Source organism: Bubalus bubalis, chromosome 18 (genome assembly GCF_019923935.1).
Source record: "Bubalus bubalis isolate 160015118507 breed Murrah chromosome 18, NDDB_SH_1, whole genome shotgun sequence".
Taxonomy (NCBI): domain Eukaryota; kingdom Metazoa; phylum Chordata; class Mammalia; order Artiodactyla; family Bovidae; genus Bubalus; species Bubalus bubalis.
Window position 1 is genome coordinate 52,130,237 of NC_059174.1, and position 17,972 is coordinate 52,148,208.

The 17,972-nt window shown below is 54.2% G+C and overlaps 2 protein-coding genes and 1 pseudogene across 4 annotated transcripts; 2 read left to right on the forward strand and 1 right to left on the reverse strand.

Moving 5' to 3' along the window:
- The first annotated feature begins 708 nt into the window (after window positions 1-708).
- On the forward strand, window positions 709-3,449 carry APOE (apolipoprotein E). 3 transcript variants are annotated; one of them, XM_006067539.4, is made up of 4 exons: window positions 709-804; window positions 1,567-1,632; window positions 2,112-2,301; window positions 2,592-3,449. In XM_006067539.4, exons 2-4 carry the CDS (start codon window positions 1,590-1,592, stop codon window positions 3,307-3,309), a joined length of 951 nt encoding a protein of 316 aa, XP_006067601.3. In that variant the 5' UTR covers window positions 709-804; window positions 1,567-1,589; the 3' UTR covers window positions 3,310-3,449. The 3 variants fall into 3 exon arrangements, with proteins under 3 accessions (XP_006067601.3, XP_006067602.3, XP_045019440.1); XM_006067540.4 differs by lacking the exon at window positions 709-804 and adding an exon at window positions 999-1,113; XM_045163505.1 differs by lacking the exon at window positions 709-804 and adding an exon at window positions 1,234-1,318.
- A 4,947-nt stretch (window positions 3,450-8,396) lies between these two features.
- Window positions 8,397-10,313, reverse strand: LOC102392564 (annotated as a pseudogene).
- A 4,691-nt stretch (window positions 10,314-15,004) lies between these two features.
- Window positions 15,005-17,919, forward strand: APOC4 (apolipoprotein C4). Its single transcript, XM_006067538.3, has 3 exons — window positions 15,005-15,162; window positions 16,342-16,564; window positions 17,731-17,919. The coding sequence occupies exons 1-3, from the start codon at window positions 15,087-15,089 to the stop codon at window positions 17,894-17,896; spliced, it is 465 nt and encodes a 154-aa protein (XP_006067600.1). The 5' UTR covers window positions 15,005-15,086; the 3' UTR covers window positions 17,897-17,919.
- Window positions 17,920-17,972: the final 53 nt, after the last annotated feature.

Below are 17,972 nucleotides of genomic sequence, written 5' to 3' on the forward strand. Positions count from 1 at the left end.
GTTGGCTCAGGGTCACACAGCTGACAACTGGCAGAGCCTGGATTCAGGCCTGAGCAGTTTGGTTCTGGAGTCCACAGTCCTAAGCAGGCAACACTCATGCTTCAAGCCCCACTGAAGGAACAATACACAGTTGGGGAGAAATGCTGGATTTTCAGGTCTCAACTGGGGAAGGGGGCTCAAGAGAGGCAGTGTCCTGTGCCCAAGGTAACAGCCCAGGAGGGAGCTCATGTTAAAGTACAGATTGCACTCTCAAAGCCTGGGCTTTTAGCAGATACCTTACACTGTCCCCAGAACTCCTATCCCATTTCTATCTGGGCCAGCCAGCTCCCTTCCCCCTCCCTACCCAGAGTCCCAACCCCCTCCTTCCTCTAACCAGGGATTTCAGGCCCCCAGTCCTTTCCCCAAATTCTATTCATCCATCCGCTAGAAAAGAGGGGGAGGGGATGGGTACTGTGGGCAGTGGCCTGTTCCAGCCCCTTCCATGCCCACTGTCCCAGCCCTCACCAGCTCACCCACCCCCCAGAATGGAGGAAGCCGCCTGAGTTACTGGGTGAGAAGTCATCTTTTCCCGGGGGCTGGGACTGGGGGCTGCCAGGTCTCCAAGCCCCACCCGCTCCCCTCCTTGCTGTGTGTGATGGGGGAGGACAGCCCACCTCGTGACCTGAGGGGGCTGGCCCAGCTTGCCCCAGCTCAGGAGGAGTGGGCGGGCCAGGGGGGAGCCCTATAATTGGACGAATCTGGGATCCGTGAGTCCCTACTCAACCCCGGAGGCGAAGGACGCGGTTTCTGGAGGCGAAGAACGCGGTGAGAGGCAGAGCTGAGGAGCACGGAGACCAGCTCAGGGCTTCTGTGGGGGACGGGCTGCGGGGGAGGTGGACGAGGTGACGGTCCGACGCTGCCCGGACCAGGACAAAAGCTTGAGCAGAGGAGACCAGAGGCAGGGGACTGGACCTAGAGGGGTGGGGAGCAGGCGCATTCCGTTTGGACAGGAAGGTGGGTTCACGGGAGCAGCTGGACCTGCAGGAAAAACCAGATGAGAGATAGCAAAAACCCACTAACTGTTACTGCCGTTTATTGAGCACCTACTGGGTGCCCACAATCGTCCTAAGATCGGTAAGGGGAGGGTCAGGGGTGGCGGCACGGTAGCTAAAGCGTGGGTTGAAGTACTTCTAAGTGAGGATTAGATTAGCGAATATGCGGAAGACAGCTTTTAGAGTTGGAGCTGAGAATGGGAAGATACAGTGAGGAATGCGAGGTCGGAACTTTAGAAAGTCCAGCCGGGGCTCTCCGGGAACTCCGGGATGGAGGGGAGGGCGGGGTGAGTGGAATCTGAACCCTGGGAGAGGGATGGAATTTAGGCGGCGGCAGACCTGGGGATGGGGAGATAAGAGAAGACAATGAGGGAATGAAATAGACAATGAAGGGGTCGCTGGGTAAATATTTGGAATTGAATTAGGATGTTGCTGGGAGCGAGGCTTTGAAGGCTAAAACCGGGTGGGGCGGGGCTCTGAGGGGGAGGGGGTCCCCCCCACCCCGGGGATGAGTGACAATTTCTCCCTCCTTCAGGTTGGCCAATCGCAAGCCAGAAGATGAAGGTTCTGTGGGTTGCCGTGGCGGTCGCGCTTCTGGCAGGTATGGGGGCGGGGCTTGCCCAGGTTCTTTGCCCCACCCCCTCCCATCCTCAGCTTGCCCTCCTCCGGTCCGTCGTCCGTGGATCCTCTCTTCTGCTGGTCTATCTCCCCAGGTCTGAGGTCTCTCCGACATTCCGTGGTTCTGAGCTGCAGTTTTACTTTCTCTGAGCTTCAGTTTCCCCATCCTTAAAATGAGAGTTTTTAGCGCACTGCTGGCAGGCAGGTAGTGAGCTAAGTGTCAGCGGTGATTATTCTCAATCTGGGGCTGTTTTATTCCCTATCGCCCCAGCGTGGACCACACACAATCCATGCTTGTCAAGTGATTAAACAGGCTGGGCGTCTCTCCACTCCCTCCCCACCCCCCAGTGCTCTAAAGAAGCCCACCAGCCTCTGTGGAGCATCTCCTCTGTACCGGGTACTGTGTGTGAGCTGGTTCCAGCGGGCAGAGGACCCTGACCGCGGTGAACTTGCTGTGTGCAGGATGCCAGGCGGATATGGAGGGAGAGCTGGGGCCCGAGGAGCCCCTGACTCCGCAGCAGCCCCGGGGGAAGGACAGCCAGCCTTGGGAGCAGGCGCTGGGCCGCTTCTGGGATTACCTGCGCTGGGTGCAGACCCTGTCTGACCAGGTGCAGGAGGAGCTGCTCAACACCGAGGTCATTCAGGAACTGACGTGAGTGCCTCCGCCCTGGCCCCTGATCCCTCCGGTGGGCAGTGTGTTCGGGACCCCAGTTTCCTCTGATCTGGGATTCTTTCCGTCCCCATCACCAACACTTGGGGGGGGGGCGGGTCTAGTCTCTGCTCATTTCTTGCTTTCTTTTCTTCTTGAGCTCCTGGCTTTCCCTCTCTCTGATCCTGTTCTTCGGAGTTTCCTGTCTGGCACCTTCCTCTTCATCTCTCCCTCCATCACCCTAGCTCAGGATCCCTACCTCTTCTCTCCATTCCTGCCCGCTTGGCCCCCAGGGCGCTGATGGAGGAGACCATGAAGGAGGTGAAGGCTTACAAGGAGGAGCTAGAGGGACAGCTAGGTCCCATGGCCCAGGAGACACAGGCCCGCGTGTCCAAGGAGCTGCAGGCAGCCCAGGCCCGGCTAGGCTCTGACATGGAGGACTTGCGGAACCGCCTGGCACAGTACCGAAGCGAGGTGCAGGCCATGCTGGGCCAGTCCACCGAGGAGCTGCGGGCACGCATGGCCTCCCACCTGCGCAAGCTGCGCAAGCGGCTGCTCCGCGACGCTGACGACCTGAAGAAGCGCCTGGCCATCTACCAAGCTGGGGCCAGTGAGGGCGCCGAGCGCAGCTTGAGCGCCATCCGCGAGCGCCTCGGGCCCCTGGTGGAGCAGGGCCAATCGCGGGCAGCCACCCTGAGCACCCTGGCTGGCCAGCCGCTGATGGAGCGCGCCGAGGCTTGGCGCCAGAAGCTGCACGGGCGCCTGGAGGAGGTGGGCGTCCGGGCCCAGGACCGCCTGGACAAGATACGCCAGCAGCTAGAGGAGGTGCACGCCAAGGTTGAGGAGCAGGGCAGCCAGATGCGCCTGCAGGCCGAGGCGTTCCAGGCCCGCCTCAGGAGCTGGTTCGAGCCCCTGGTGGAAGACATGCAGCGCCAGTGGGCCGGGCTGGTGGAGAAGGTGCAGTTGGCTCTGCGCCCCAGCCCCACCTCTCCGCCCAGTGAGAATCATTGAGCTCCGGGGCATCGCCCTGGGGGGCCCCCTACTCCCACCCTGAGCCTCTGGTGCCCCCAGCCTGCAGGAGGCCCTGCCGCTGCCCCAGCTGTCCTCCTGGTGGGCCCTAGCTTAATAAAGATTTATCAAGCTTCATGGCAGCTGCTGGGCATCCGTGTATGATTTGTCACAGCTCAAGCCTGTTTCACATTTTTTCCCTTTGCTGACTACACAGCGCACTGTCCTGCCTCCTGAGCCTGTGTGTGCCTGTTTTCTTTGTGTCTCTTTCCTTCTGTCCCCTTTTAGAGTTGCCCGGTGACTTAGTGGTAAAGAAGCCGTCTGCAGTGCAGGAGACTCAAGAGACATGGGTTTGATCCCTGGGTGGGGAAGATCCCCTGGAGAAGGGAATGGCAACCCACTCCAGTATTCTTACCTGGAGAACCCCATAGACAGAGGAGGCTGGCGCAGGCTATGGTCCATAGGAAGTGACTTAGCACTCAGCTAGTCCCCTTTTAAGTCTTTCCCGTTTTCCTCCATCTCTACTCACAACTGCTCACTCTCTTCCTTAATTCTCACCAATTTGTTGCTGAGACAAAGTTCTGGAACAAATCCACCAGTGGGTTAAACCCTTTGGTTGCCCCTGACTACTCTGGGCAAAAAGAGCAACCTCACTGAGCCTCGTTTGGCCTGGCTTCACAATATCTGCCTCATGACTCAAAAGACTTCAGACCACTTCTGTGAATACTGAGCCATTTTCTGGACTTGCCTGGTGGTCCAGCAGTAAAGAATCCACCTCCCAATGTAGGGGACACCGGTTCCATCCCTGGTTGGGCAGCTAAGATCCCACATGGGCTACTGAGCCTGCATGCTCCGGAGCCCTTCTGCCAGAACAAAGATCCAGTGTAGCTAAAAATGAAAAAAATTTTCAATCTAGCCATTTTCAGGTTTTTTTTTTTCCCCCCACTCTTATTCTCCCACCTGCCTGATCTGATTCTTCCTCCTTCCTGCCTCTGTCTCTGTTTTTCTGTCTTCCATTTTTCCTCCATCTTTTCACTCTCTGGTTTCTCTTGCCTCTGTGTGTGTGTGTGTGTGTGTGTGCACGCGCACACACACTAAGTCATGTCCAACTCTGTGACTCCAAGGACTGTAGCCCGCCTGACTCCTCTGTCCATGGAATTTTCCAGGCAAGAATATTGAAGTGGGTTGTCATTTCCTCTTCCAGGGGATCTTCCCTACTTAGGAATCAAACCTGCGACTCTTGTTTTTCCCGCATTGACAGCAGATTCTGTACCACTGCACCTCCTGGGAAGCCCTCTCTTGCCCCTGGTGTGACATTTCTTTCTTCCCTTCATCTGGGTTTGCCCTCGCCACCATTTTGTTGTACATAGACCCTCTGCCTTTCACCCCTTCCTCTTGTTCCTTCTCTCCTCCAAGCGGGTGCTTGGCATCTTGTCTACCCTGACAAGCCTACTGGGTGCTGGGTGCAGACTGCAGAGAGAGGCACATTGAGGGTCTGCAACAGGCCCCAGCTGTTTAGGGCTGGAGGGGCTGGTTGGAAATCACACTCAGAGAAGCTTGGCTGGAGCCTGGAGGTGGCAACTCTGTCCTCTCCCACGCCCTTAGTTCTCCGAGGAAGGGAGTAGGGTTCCCCACCACAGGGGACAGGCCAGGACTTGTATCTCCCAGGCTGACCTCTGCCTGCTTTGGCTCCAACACACTGCACTCCACTCAGAGTTTTCTCGGGAGTTGCCTTGTTTGTCCTGATGGAATCAAGCCCCTCCCCGCCACCAGATGCTTCACCCTTGGGACTGAGTGGGGGGGTGGGGGGTTTTCTGGGGACTCAGAGGCAGGGGGCCTAGTCCCACCCACGTTTCCTGTTCACTCCGCTGACTCACACTGTGCGTCCAGGGACTGGGGCCGAGCCCCCTGAGCCTGTTTCCCCAGATGTCAATGAGGGCAGGGGCATCAGCCATATGTCCACTTGAAGACCTGAATCTTGAATTCTCCCTAATGAAGCCAGCTAAGCACAGAGGGTGTCCCGCCTCACCGCAGCCTCCCCCTCAAGGAGGCTGATGGGGGTGCTGTGGGGGTGGAGGCTGACCCCAGCAGGAATCCAGAGGGACAGCCTGAAGTCCGGGAAGAGGAGGGAAAAGCTGAGGGACAAAGAAGGGGAGGACCCTTAGCCTCTCACTGAGCCACTGAATGTTCTTGGCTGCGCCTCAGTTGCCCCATGTGTAAACAGAAACTCGGATAGCTGAGGTGAGGATGAAGCAGGCAGACTGCAGTGGTTGGTGCTCGCGGGATGGGGTGGGGAGCAGGGGCATTTGGGTGGACATGTGGGGAGCACTGGGGGCTCAGAGAGGAAACAGATGGGGCCCCCCGACAGGGATTGGCAGCACAGAGCTGGCCAGAGGGCTGTTGCAATCCTGCCATGGCAGTGTCTGTGCCTCGCTTTCACAACTACCCCACTTTGCCCCAAGGCTGACACGTGGGTGTGGGGGCATGAGGCCAGCCAACCTGGAGTCTGGGGCCAGGGCCACCCTCTCCCAGCTGCCAGGGTTCACTAGCAGTCAAAGACAGCTGGGCGGAAGAGGGGGGACGCCTTGGACGGGAGCCCCGGGGGGGGATTGATGTAGTGGAAGGGAAGGGGGTGGTGCTTGTCTTCTGAGTAGCCAAGAGGGTACATAAGGGCAGATGGAGTGTTTACAGGGGCCTTGGAGGCTTGGACAGCCGGGGAACAGAGAGAAGGGAGTTCCTGGTGGATCTCTTGGAGGGGCACACGTCGGGAGTCTCGCAGCTGAGGTTTTGTACCTTTGACAGGTTGCAAAGACTTCTCTCTAGAGAATTCCCTGGCGGGCCAGTGGTTAGGACTCCGTGCTTTCACTGCCATAGCCCTGGGTGCAATCCCTGTTTGGGAACTAAGATCCTGCAATGTGTGGCAAAAAAATAAAGACCTCTCTCCAAAAAACACTGGGGGCCATGATATTAAAATCCCAGAGGAGCATCCAGGGAAGTTTGGGGGAGTCTCCCAGATGCAAAAAGATGGGGGAATAGGAAGGCTAGTCTGAAAGTGACATTGGATGTGATAAAGGTGCGGGTGTGTGGCGGCAGACTGTAGGACCCCAGACCCTGGGAGGAAGAGTCATTTTAGCTGAAGAGGCTGGCTAAGAAGGGAGAGGGGATAGTAGAGATGGCCTGGGGACACAGTGTGAATTGACTTAGTGAGTTGGGTTTGTCAGTTTTTTTAATAATTACTTATTATTTGGTTGTGCCAGGTCTTTCAGTTGCAGCATGTGGGATCTAGTTCCCTGACCAGGCATCGAACCCAGGCCCCCTGCACTAGGAGCATGGAGTCTTAGCCAGTGGACCCCCAGGAAAGTCCTAAGTTAGTGAGTTATTGAATGTTACTGAGAGAACCCACTCCCCGCCCCCGCCCACCCAAGGCTGGGAGGAGAGACCCCTGAGGGAAGATGACCACAGAGAGAGGGGGAAGGCTGTCCCCTGGGTTGGGAAGGGACTATAGCAGCTTGAGGTCCCTACCAGTCAGGGAAATTTAGAGGTGCAGGTGCTGAACAACAAAATGCTTTGGGCCTGAGGCTTCAGGCTTGTGCCCTACTTGATCCCACCACCACCAAGGAGGGGTGGAAGTGGAGGAGGTGGGTGGGCACAGGGAGGCAGATGGTCAGGTGAGGGCTTAAGGGAAGGGAGACTCACCTGACCCCCACCCCCTACCCCTCCACACTCCCAGCATAAATAAGGCCCCGTGCTGTCCTCAGTGCCCAGAAAGGAACCTTCAGAGTGCCCCTCCGGACCCACCCTACCACAAAGCTCGTTCTGTCCGTCTTGGTCCTATTGGTGGCTCTCTTCATGGTTTGGGGCGGTAAAAGTGGAATGGGACACTGAGAATTTGAGATTTGGAAGACTAAAGCTAGCACGGGCCCCGGCACAGGCTTAGAAGACCCTTGAGAGCTCTGGGGCCCATTCTGTGCCCTGGATCTCATATTCTCCACCAAGTGCCCCCGCATCTCCACCCGCCCTGGGCGGGTCTCAGGGCTCTCTAAAGGTTGGTCCAGTGGATGGCAATCTGCCCAGAGGAGCACTAGCAACTGATGACGTAATCACTCTAGATCCTTCGGGATTGGCTAGTTTGCTTTTACCACGCCTAGAAAGGGCGGGGAACCAGTCTAGTGCTGAGAGGAAGGCAATTACCAGCATGGTAAAAACGATCTGGTCGCTCTGGTACCCTCCGCTGCATTCTAATGCCATGACACCCAGAACCACAGTCAAGGATCTCCTTTCCCATCCCGGGAATCTCATCCTAAAGGGCTCCCGTTATGGAAATGTTTGCACCCTTGCTCCTCTTCTGGGCACTGCCAGCCCCAGCCCAGGTGGCCCCAGGCCCTATCAAATTCCTTCCCATCATCAGAGGAGTACCGTGGTTTGGTCAAGTCGTGAAGACAACACAGCGAGTCGTTAGCACCGTCGAACACAGAGAAGTTCCTCTGAAGGCCACGTAAGGATCCTTCCCAGGGCAAGGGAGGACTGGGGTGTACAGATTCAGAGACTGGGAGGTGGCAAAGTCCCTGTGGCCACACAGTTGGTTCTCAGATCGCAAGGTGCTCAGACTTGGGGGACTGGTTCCCTGATGCCTATCCAGCCATACTATAGAGATAGTCCTGGAGGATGGTGAAAAAGCCCAAGCCGAAGGGCAGGCAGACATAGGTCCACAGGCTGGCAAAGACTCAGTACGCCCTGTGTAATCATGAGCTTCATTTTTCATGGGTTGACTCATCACCATGCAGGTGTTAGATCTTACTACATTTTGAACGGATAACGAAGAGGGATTTGAAAGAGGTCATGGGCTAGAAACCAGAAAAGACTGACACAATCCCCAGTCTCCACGTCTCAGCTTTGATGTCCCTTCCTCCAGGAAGCCCTCCTTGAAGCCCTCCAGGAAGCCTCCATCCCAGCCCTGTCCACTCTGGGTCATCACTGTCTGGGGATGGGTCTGTCCCACGCCCCACTGAACTCTGAGACCCGGGGGCAGGGACAGGGCTTCATCACCACTGTGGACCCAGGCATAGCCTGGCACAGGACTAGGTATGGTACAAAGATTTAATATTTGGTGACACGAATACGGTAAATCAGGGAGAAAAAAAAAATCTAAAGTAATATATCATTTTTACAAACCCCCCCTGAGGCAGATGCTGTCATGCTCCTATTATAAGAGAAAGAAACTGAGGCCCAGAAGGCTAAAGTCACTTGCTAGACATCACAAAGCCCAAAGTGCATAGAGATGGGATTTGAACCTAGGTGGGGCTTCTAGGGGCTATGTTCTACTCTGACTTCCTCCCCCAAGTCATCTTGCCTATCGTATCAACTGCAATTAAGCACACACACCTGATCCCAGCCTCACTGGCATCACATCCAGCATGTTAAAATGTGCACATGTCCTGATTTTTTGTTTTCATGTATTTATTTTTGGTTGTGCTGGGTCTTCATTGCTGCAAGCGGGCTTTCTCTAGTTGAAGTAAGCAGGAGCTCCTCTTTCTTGCGGTGTATGGGCTCCTCATTGCGATGGCTTCCCTTGTTGCGGAGCATGGGCTCTGGGTGCAACGGGCTTCAGTAGTTGTGGCGCATGGGCTTAGCTGCTCCGAGACAGGTGGAATCTTCCCAGACCAGGGATCGAACCCGTGTTCCCTTCATTGGCAGGCAGATTCTTAACTACTGTACCAACAAAGAAGTCCCCCATATCCTTTATTAGATCGAATTCCTATGAGGAGTTGCACTGGTCTTGCCTAGTTGGTATATGGGTATATCCTGTAGCGATTTCATCAAAAAATTACTTTTAACTTGATTTATTTATTTAGCATTTTGGAATCAATCAAATGATTTCCCAAGCACTTTCCTAAATCCCCAGAAATCTGTCACATTAAAGACTCAGAAGACACACAGGGGGACTTCCCTAGTGGCCCAGTGGCTGGGACTCTGCACTCCCAGTATGGAAGACGCGGGTTCAATCTCCAGTCAGGAAACTAGATCCCACATGCCGCAACTAAGACCTGGTGCAGCCAAATAAATAAATAAATAAATATTTTTTAAAGATGAGTACACAACTGAATCCCTTTGCTGCATACCTGAAACTAACATATTGTAAACAATATTACTTTTATTAAAAAAAAAACATTTTTTATACTGAGTAGGAAAAAGGATGAATGAAGCCACTCTGAAAAACAGTTTAGCAATTCCTCAAAAAGTAGATAGTTACTGTACATCAATTAAAAAAAAAAGAATCACCTTGGGAATTTTTTTTTTTTTTGGTCCGAGGTTTAATGAAAATATTTCAGCACAGCAGAAAACTTCAAACAGCTCTAAATTCATCCCAACTATAGCCCGCTGAGTGACCTGCAGTTTGGACAGACTGCCAAACTCCAAGAGCTTCAGGGTTTTCTTCGCGTCAGAATCTACTTCAGCGATTTCCTAGTCCAGGGCTGAGACCTCAGGCACGTAATTCTCTCTCCCCTCTCCTGCCTTCTCCTGCAGCTGGATGGAGACACCCCTCACCGGGCCTCTCTGAATCCGCTTCATCAGATGTGCAACACGACCTTTGATCTTGTTGCTGAGCTTCCTGCCAGAATCAGGGCTATCTCCTGGCCTACACGCTTGTTGGCGTGGAAGTTGCTGCCCAGGCTGGTGTAGACTTCTTGGTAATGACCAGGGGCCGCCTTCTTCATGGTTTTGGTGAGATCTCGGCCCACGTTGGTGGGTCCTTGGTAAAAGTGGGAGTTTAAAAAAAAAACAAACCCTGTTGTACATTTTATGTGGGGGCTTCCTTGGCGGCTCAGTAGTAAAGACTCTGCCTGCAATGCAAGAGATCCAGGTTTGATCCCTGGTTTGAGAAGATCCCCTGGAGGAGGAAATGGCAACCTACTCTCATCTGGGAAATCCCCTGGACAGAGGAGCCGGTAGGCTGCAGGCCACGGGGTTGCAGAGAGTCTGACACAACTGCACAGGCACACATCACACGCACATTATATGAAAGTTATCATGAGAGTAGATCCTGAGAGTTCTCCTCACAAGAAATATTTTTTTGCATTTAATTTTGAATCTATATGAAATGTGGGTGTTTAGTAATCTTTACATGATGTATGTAAGTCAAATCATTATGCCGTACAACTTAGACAGTATTGTATGTCCAGTTTCAGTTCAGTTCAGTTCAGTCGCTCAGTCGTGTCCAACTCTTTGTGACCCCATGAATCGCAGCACGCCAGGCCTCCCTGTCCATCACCAACTCCTGGAGTTCACTCAGACTCACGTCCATCGAGTCGGTGATGCCATCCAGCCATCTCATCCTCTGTCGTCTCCTTCTCCTCCTGCCCCCAATCCCTCCCAGCATCAGAGTCTTTTCCAATGAGTCAACTCTTCGCATGAGGTGGCCAAAGTACTGGAGTTCCAGCTTTAGCATCAGTCCTTCCAAAGAACACCCAGGACTGACTGCCTTCAGAATGGACTGGTTGGATCTCCTTGCAGTCCAAGGGACTCTCAAGAGTCTTCTCCAACACCACAATTCAAAAGCATCAATTCTTCAGTGCTCAGCTTTCTTCACGGTCCAACTCTCACATCCATACATGACCACTGGAAAAACCATAGCCTTGACCAGACGGACCTTTGTTGGCAAAGTAATGTCTCTGTCCAGTTTACCTCAATAAAATTGGAAGAGGAAAAAACAAGTTAAACAAGGTTACCACATGACCCAGCAAGTGCATTCCTAGGTCTCTACCCAAAAGAACTACAAACAGGTTCACACAAAAACTTGTACACACCTCTAATAGTACTTTTATTCATAATAGTCGAAAAAGTGCAAAACAGCCAAAAAATACCTATTACCTGATGAATGAATAAATAAATCCATATAGTGTATGTATGCTATGCTAAGTCACTTCAGTCGTGTCCGACTCTGTGTGACCCCTAGACAGCAGCCCACCAGGCTTCCCCGTCCCTGGGACTCTCCAGGCAAGAACACTGGAGTGGGCCGCCATTTCCCTCTCCAATGCATGAAAGTGAAAAGAGAAAGTGAAGTCGCTCAGTCGTGTCTAACTCTTAGCGACCCCATGGAGTGCAGCCTTCCAGGCTCCTCCGTCCATGGGATTTTCCAGGCAAGAGTATTGGAGTGGGGTGCCAATGCCTTATGTATGTCCATACACAGTGGAATATCATTCAACCATAAAATGGACGAAGCCCTGGGAATTCCCTAGTGGTCCAGAAGTTAGGACAGCAAGCCCTCACTGGATTTAATCCTTGGTCAGGGAGCTAAAATTCCACAAGCTGCACACACACAAAAAAATCCAGGAGAAAAAAAAAAGGAACAAAGCACTGACACACGCTGCAACACTGCAACAGGGGTGAACCATGACAGGAGCAACCACAACAGACCTCATGTTATGATTCCAGTCACATGAAATGTGCCGAATTGGGAAATCTACAGAGACACAGGATGAGATGGTTGGAGGCATCACCAACTCAACAGACATGAGTTTGAACAAACTCTGGGAGATGGTGAGGGACAGGGAAGCCTGGCGTGCTGCAGTCCATGGGGTCACAAAGAGTTGGACACGGACTGAGCGACTGAACAGCAACAAAGAGACAGAAAGCTGGTCAGTGGTTGCCCTGCCTTGGGGAGAAGGGGATAGGAGTGAGGGCTAAAGGGTGTGGGGTTTCCTTTTGGCTGATGAAATGTTCTCTAATTAGATAATGGTGATTGTTGCAAACTTTGCGAATATACCAAAACTCATTGAATTGCACACTTCATTTATTTATTTATTTTTGGCATCACCACACTGCATACAGGATCTTAGTTCCCCAACCAGGGATCAAACCTGGGTCCCCTGCAGGGAAGTGTGGGGTCTTTACCACTGGACCACCAGGAAAGTCTGAACTGTACACTCGAAAAGGGTGACTGTTATGGTATGTGAATATCTCAGTTTTTTGTTATGTGTTTTCTTTTCCAAATATCTCAACTTTTATAATAAAATGAATGAATGGAGATCTTCCAGACAAAGGCAGAAAGTAGAGATGGAAAGGATATACCAACCTCTCTTCCACCCCTGACTTCCCCACCACAACCCAGAGCAGCCAGGGAGGTGAGAGGTTAGGAATGACGGAAGGGAAGGGAATGTAGATTTCATGGGACGGGGAGTGGAATCTGGATTGAAGCAGAGACCCTGGAGTGGTTGGGAGTCTGGCGATGAGATTGACCATCTTGTGGACACAGAGGTTCAGGCTCAGAGATGCTGTCTGTCCCCAGACACACATGCTGAGATCTCAGGGCTCACTGCTCCCGTCCCCCATTCCCTCTTTGTGACCTCTCTGCCCCCCACCCTTCACCCACGGTTGTTTTTTTGAGCCACCCCTGAGGTCCACCCTGAACGACCTTCAGCCTGTTCCTGCCTTGGATGACAGAGATGGGCAAACATTGCAAGCAGGGAACAGCTCATGCTGACCTTGGAGCAGGGTCAGAGACCTTCCCCTCACGCCCACCCACCCCTGGCCCTGCTTCCATCTGTCTCTTGCCCTCTGGGATTGGGGTGGGGGAAGTGAAGGCAGAGCTCGTTTCTGGCTTGGTTAGGCAGAGTGAAAGGGGTGGCTTCGAATTTACCACTTACTGGCTGGGGAGCGCAACCCCTACAGCTTCAGTTTCCTCACCTGTAAAATCGGAATGGAAAAGATGCCCACTTCGCAGCAGTGAGGTTAATTCAGTGAGTTAATGTGCCCCGATGAGTAGCGAGCATCAGGAAATCCAAGCTTAATAATTAGCAGCGGGGTTAACAGCACGGCTTTGCAGTGTATCTGGCGTTGTTAGGGTAAGTTAGGTAAACGATCTACTTTACTCTCCTGCGTAAGCACATAGTCCATGACTCTGGTTCGTGGATGAAGAAACAGTCTCAGAGACATTAAGCAACATACACCAGGTCACACAGCAGGAAGGAGGTGGAGCCAGACTCTGAACCCAATACCCCACTGCTTCCCCTAACACAATGCAAGATGGGTTTTTTTCTTTTTCTTTTTTTTATCATGGTAAAATGTGACATCAAGTTTACCATTTGAACCATTTTTTAGGTGTACAGTTCAGTGGATTTAAGTAGATACACAATCTTGTGCAACCATGATCACTATACATTTCCAGAATATTTTCATCATCCCAGTCAGAAACTGCAGATTTTATTTCACTTATTATTGTCAGTGGTTCAGACGTGAAGAATCTGCCTGCAGTGCAGGAGACCGGGGTTCGATCCCTGGGTCGGGAAAATCCCCTGGAGGAGGGAATGGCTAACCACTCCAGTATTCTTGCCTGGGAAAATCCTATGGACAGAGGAGCCTGGCAGGCTACAGTCCATGGGGTCACAAAGAGTTGGACACGACTGAGCAACTAACACACATTGTGAGTGAGGAACTCTAGGGAGCATTCATTGAGTACCTACTGTATGCCAGAGCCCACACGGGGCCCACTGGAATGGACAGCATTCTGGAAGGCCTCCTGATCAGTTCTGTACAGTCATTCAGGTTGTGGCCAAAGGTTGATTGTCAGAGTGCTTGTGTGCTTAGTCACTCAGTCGTGTCCAACTCTGCTATCCCATGGACTCTGGCCTGCCAGGCTCCTCTGTCCATGGGATTCTCTAGGCAAGAACACTGGAGTGGGTTGCCATTTCCTCCTCCAGGGATTGTTGCAATCACCACATAAAAACACAGGATGCCTGGTTAGATTTGGGTTTCAGATACACAACCAATAAATTTTAGTATACTTCCCAAATACTGCGTGGGACATATTTATACAAAAAAAAAGATTCACTATTTCTCTAAAATTCAAATGTCACTGGGCGTCCTGTATTTTATCTGGCACCCTTAGACCAAAGAATCCAGCCCGTGGTTTCTTGGCTACATTGTGCAACCTGGCTCACAACTCAAGTCCTCCGGGAGAAAAAGGCTCATTTTCTTTCTGTCTGGTGTTTGACCGAAGCCTGATGTTGACAACCTCCCGCTAAGCTCTCCCTCAGAGGGCCTCACTTGGCTTTCATGTGGACCCTGGGAGGCAGACACTGCTATCCCCATTTTACAGATGGAAACATTGAGCCCAGAGACCGGACTATATTCACCCTGATCAAGCGGTGAAGGTGTGTCTGGCTCTATAGCCCAGTGGCCAAGGGATCTCAGAGACAAAAGAAAGAATAGGCAACTCTGATTTGTGAGCACCTTTGTTGCCAGCTTCCACACTAAGAATTTCCCTTAGGACGTCCCCGGGGGTTCAGCGCTTAAGACTCCGAACTTCCAATGCAGAGGGTGTGGGTTGGATCCCTGGTCTGGGAACTAAGATCCCACGTGCCACAGAGTGCAACCAAATAAAATAAAAATTTTAATTTTACAAACTTAAAATATCTAATTTCCCTTGTTATCACATCATTTAATTTACGTCCTAAAGTATGGATTGTGGGCCCATTTTACGGAGGAGGAAACTGAGGCCCCAAAGAGGGGCTATCACAAGAGGTGGAGCCAGGATTTGAACTCAGTTCAGCCCAGGAGGCCAAAGAAACTTCTGTCGTCCCCTGTCAGGTTAGGGTGCTGGGAGGGTAGGAAGGAGGCCAGCAGGGGCGGGCATGGCCTCTGTCACTGTCACCTGGGCCCCTCTCTCTCTGAAGTCCCTGCCAAGGGGCGTGGGGAGGCGGTCAGGGGAGGGCTCTGCTCAGTGCAGCCTGCCCCTCCCCCAGCCCGGAGAGCTGAGCTCAGAGGGACAGAGGACCCCAGAAATGTCGTTCCCTGGAGGCAGGCCCCAGGCCCTGGCCTTCCTCTGCTTCTGCGTTCTGGTCCTGGCCTGTGTCGTGGGTGAGGAAGAGCCGGGGGTGGGGTATGGGGACCCCGCAGCAGCCTGGGGTGTGAGTGTGCGCGACTGTGAGGCGTGCAGATCTGTGTGCGTGTCTGGGAGTCTGTGTCAGGGTTGGCCGTGTTTGAAAAGTGTATACACAGGCCTGGTACAGATGACACTGGCCATGAATTTGCACTTGTGTGTGTGTCAGCAAGAGTAGGCAGGCGAGGTAAACGTGTGTTTGTGAACATGCATTTATATGCTTGTGGGCACGTGTGTGTCTTTAGCGGGTAATTATGCAAAAGATTTGAGGGTTAGCGGGTGGGAGAGTGTCTGTGTGTACTGCTGTGTGAGTATGTCTGGGTTCTGCACGTGCAGTTCTTAAGTTTTGTTGCTTTGGCCATGCCATGAGGCACGTGGGATCTTAGTTCCCTGACCAGGGACGGAACCCATGCTCCCTGTATTGGAAGCGCAGAGTCTTAACCACTGGATTAAGCAATGAAGTCCCTCTGCACATGTATTTAAAATATCACTATGTACACAGTGCCTCTGATGTCCTGGAAACTGGTTCTCCGTGTTAACCCTGAACTCTCACAGTAACCCTATAAGCTAGGTCCTGTCCCGAGCCCATTCTACAGAAGGGGAAACTGAGTCTTGAAGAGGTTAAGTCGTTGGCCAAGGGCACCCCAATTGTTGCATGGGTGCCTCCGTACATGCCTGTAGACATGTACCCGTGTGATGGCTGGTCTCTGTAGGTGAGGCTTTGCCCAGGTGTGCGGGTGCCGGACCGACAGGTGTATGTGATTCCTGGTAGAACCCCTGGCCCACCAGCCTGACACACAGCTTTGCCAACCTCCGTCCCTGGGGACATCCCTCACTGCCCACGGAGGTCGTTCAGACTGTGTGGGTGGGGTCGCAGGAGAACAGAGGAGGCAGCAAGATCAGCTAGCAAGGGAGGCCTGGAGGGGCAAGGGTTACAGACTGTGGGAGGGAGCTTCAGGCAGATGGAGCGCTGATGGGGGTCCTGGGCACAGGGGGTGAAAGGAGATGACCGATGGCTGGAGGGGGGTGAGGGGTCAGAGCAACAGAGAAGGCAGTGAGAGAGCTCCAGGAGTGACAGCAACCACGAGCATGGAGGGAAGGGGAGAGGGACAGGTTCAGGGACCTGGTCGTCCAAGTTGTCCTCTGGTCCCACCTAGCATGCCAGCAAGAAGAGCCTGAGGGGACCCTGAGCACCCTGCCAGGGCCGGCCAGTACTTCCCAGAGCCGGGTTCCAGGCAAGGTGAAGGAGCAAGAGCCGGAGAGGACCCTGAGCCCCAAGCCAGCGCCAGCCAGGAGTTCCTGGAGCCTGGTTCCAGGCAAGGTGAAGGAGTGGGTGGAGCCGCTGGTGAACAGGACCAGAGAGAAGTGGAAGTGGTTCTGGTGAGTGTGTGCAGAAGGGGCCTGGGGGCCTGGTTCTCAGAGAGCAGGGGGTGGGCTAGGGGTGGGCTAGGGGGCCTGGACTCCTGAGTCTGGGGGAGGAGGGGCTGGGGGTCTGGATCCTGGGTCTGGGGGAGGAGGGGCTGGGGGTCTGGACCCCTGCATCTGGGGGAGGAGGGGCTGGGGGAGGAGGACTCATGCATCTGGGGGAGGAGGGGCTGGGGCCTGGACTCCTGGGGCTGGGGGAGGAGGGGCAGGGCCCTGGATCCTGGGTCTGGGGAAGGAGGGGCTGGAGGCCTGGACTCCTGGATCTGGGAGAGGAGGGGCTGGGGGAGGAGGACTCCTGGGTCTGGGGGAGGAGGAGCTGGGGGTCTGGATCCTGGGTCTGGGGGAGGAGGGGCTGGGGGTCTGGACCCCTGGGTCTAGGGGAGGAGGGGCTGAGGGAGGAAGACTCCTAGGTCTGGGGGAGGAGGGGCTGGGGGCCTGGATCCTGGGTCTGGGGGAGGAAGGGCTGGTGTCTGAATCCTGGATCTGAGGGAGGAGGGGCTGGGGGCCTGGACCCCTGGGTCTGGGGTGGAGGTGCTGGGGTCTGGATCCTGGATCTGAGGGAGGAGGGGCTGGGGGCCTGGACCCCTGGGTCTTGGGGAGGAGGGGCTTGGCGCCTGGAACCCTGGATCTTGGGGAGTAGGGTTTGGGGGCCTGGACCCCTGGGTCTGGGGGAGGAGGGGCTGGGGGTCTGGATCCTGGGTCTGGGGGAGGAGGGGCTGGGGGCCTGGACTCCTGGGTCTTGGGGAGGAGGGGCTGGGGGCCTGGATCGCTGTGTCTGGGGGAGGAGGGGCTGGGTGCCTGGACCCCTGGGTCTGGGGGAGGAGGGGCTGGGGGCCTGGTCTCCTGAATCTGAGGAAGGAGGGGCTTGGGGTCTGGATCCTGGGTCTGAGGGAGGAGGGGCTGGGCGTCTGGATCCTGGGTCTGGGCAAGGAGGGACTGTGCCCAAAGTCGTGGGTTCCAAGGAGCAGGATGAGGTGGGGGCAGGCCTGTGACGCTGGGTCTGAGAAGAGTGGAGGGTAGGTGTTGAGAGGGGGGTCCTGGGTCAAAGAGAGGAATGGGTGAACTGAGCAGAAGTCTTGTGGGCTATCTGTGGTCTCCACCGTGAATCCCCTCCCTTCCAGGGGCCCTACGGCCTTCCGGGGCTTCATGGAGACCTACTACGATGACCATCTGAAGGACCTGGGCTCTCGCGCCCGGGCCTGGCTCCGCAGTTCCAAGGATAGCCTCCTGAACAAGGCCCACAGTCTGTGTCCCCAGCTGCTCTGCAGGCCCAGCGACCAAAATTAAAGCGTCACACCCTCTGCAATAAACAAGTTCTCCTGTGTGTGTCCCTGTCCCAGTCCCTCCTGGCCTCGCCAGAGAT

What these genes read in the sequence shown, in the direction of transcription:
- APOE (XM_045163505.1), top strand. Translation starts at nt 1,249, where the DNA reads ATGCGAGGTCGGAACTTTAGAAAGTCCAGCCGGGGCTCTCCGGGAACT. An exon ending in GGGATGGAGGGGAGGGCGGG is followed by an intron (nt 1,319 to 1,566) that starts GTGAGTGGAATC and finishes TCCCTCCTTCAG; the next exon opens with GTTGGCCAATCGCAAGCCAG. An exon ending in GGCGGTCGCGCTTCTGGCAG is followed by an intron (nt 1,633 to 2,111) that starts GTATGGGGGCGG and finishes TGCTGTGTGCAG; the next exon opens with GATGCCAGGCGGATATGGAG.
- APOC4 (XM_006067538.3), top strand. Translation starts at nt 15,087, where the DNA reads ATGTCGTTCCCTGGAGGCAGGCCCCAGGCCCTGGCCTTCCTCTGCTTC. An exon ending in GGTCCTGGCCTGTGTCGTGG is followed by an intron (nt 15,163 to 16,341) that starts GTGAGGAAGAGC and finishes GGTCCCACCTAG; the next exon opens with CATGCCAGCAAGAAGAGCCT. An exon ending in GAGAAGTGGAAGTGGTTCTG is followed by an intron (nt 16,565 to 17,730) that starts GTGAGTGTGTGC and finishes CCTCCCTTCCAG; the next exon opens with GGGCCCTACGGCCTTCCGGG.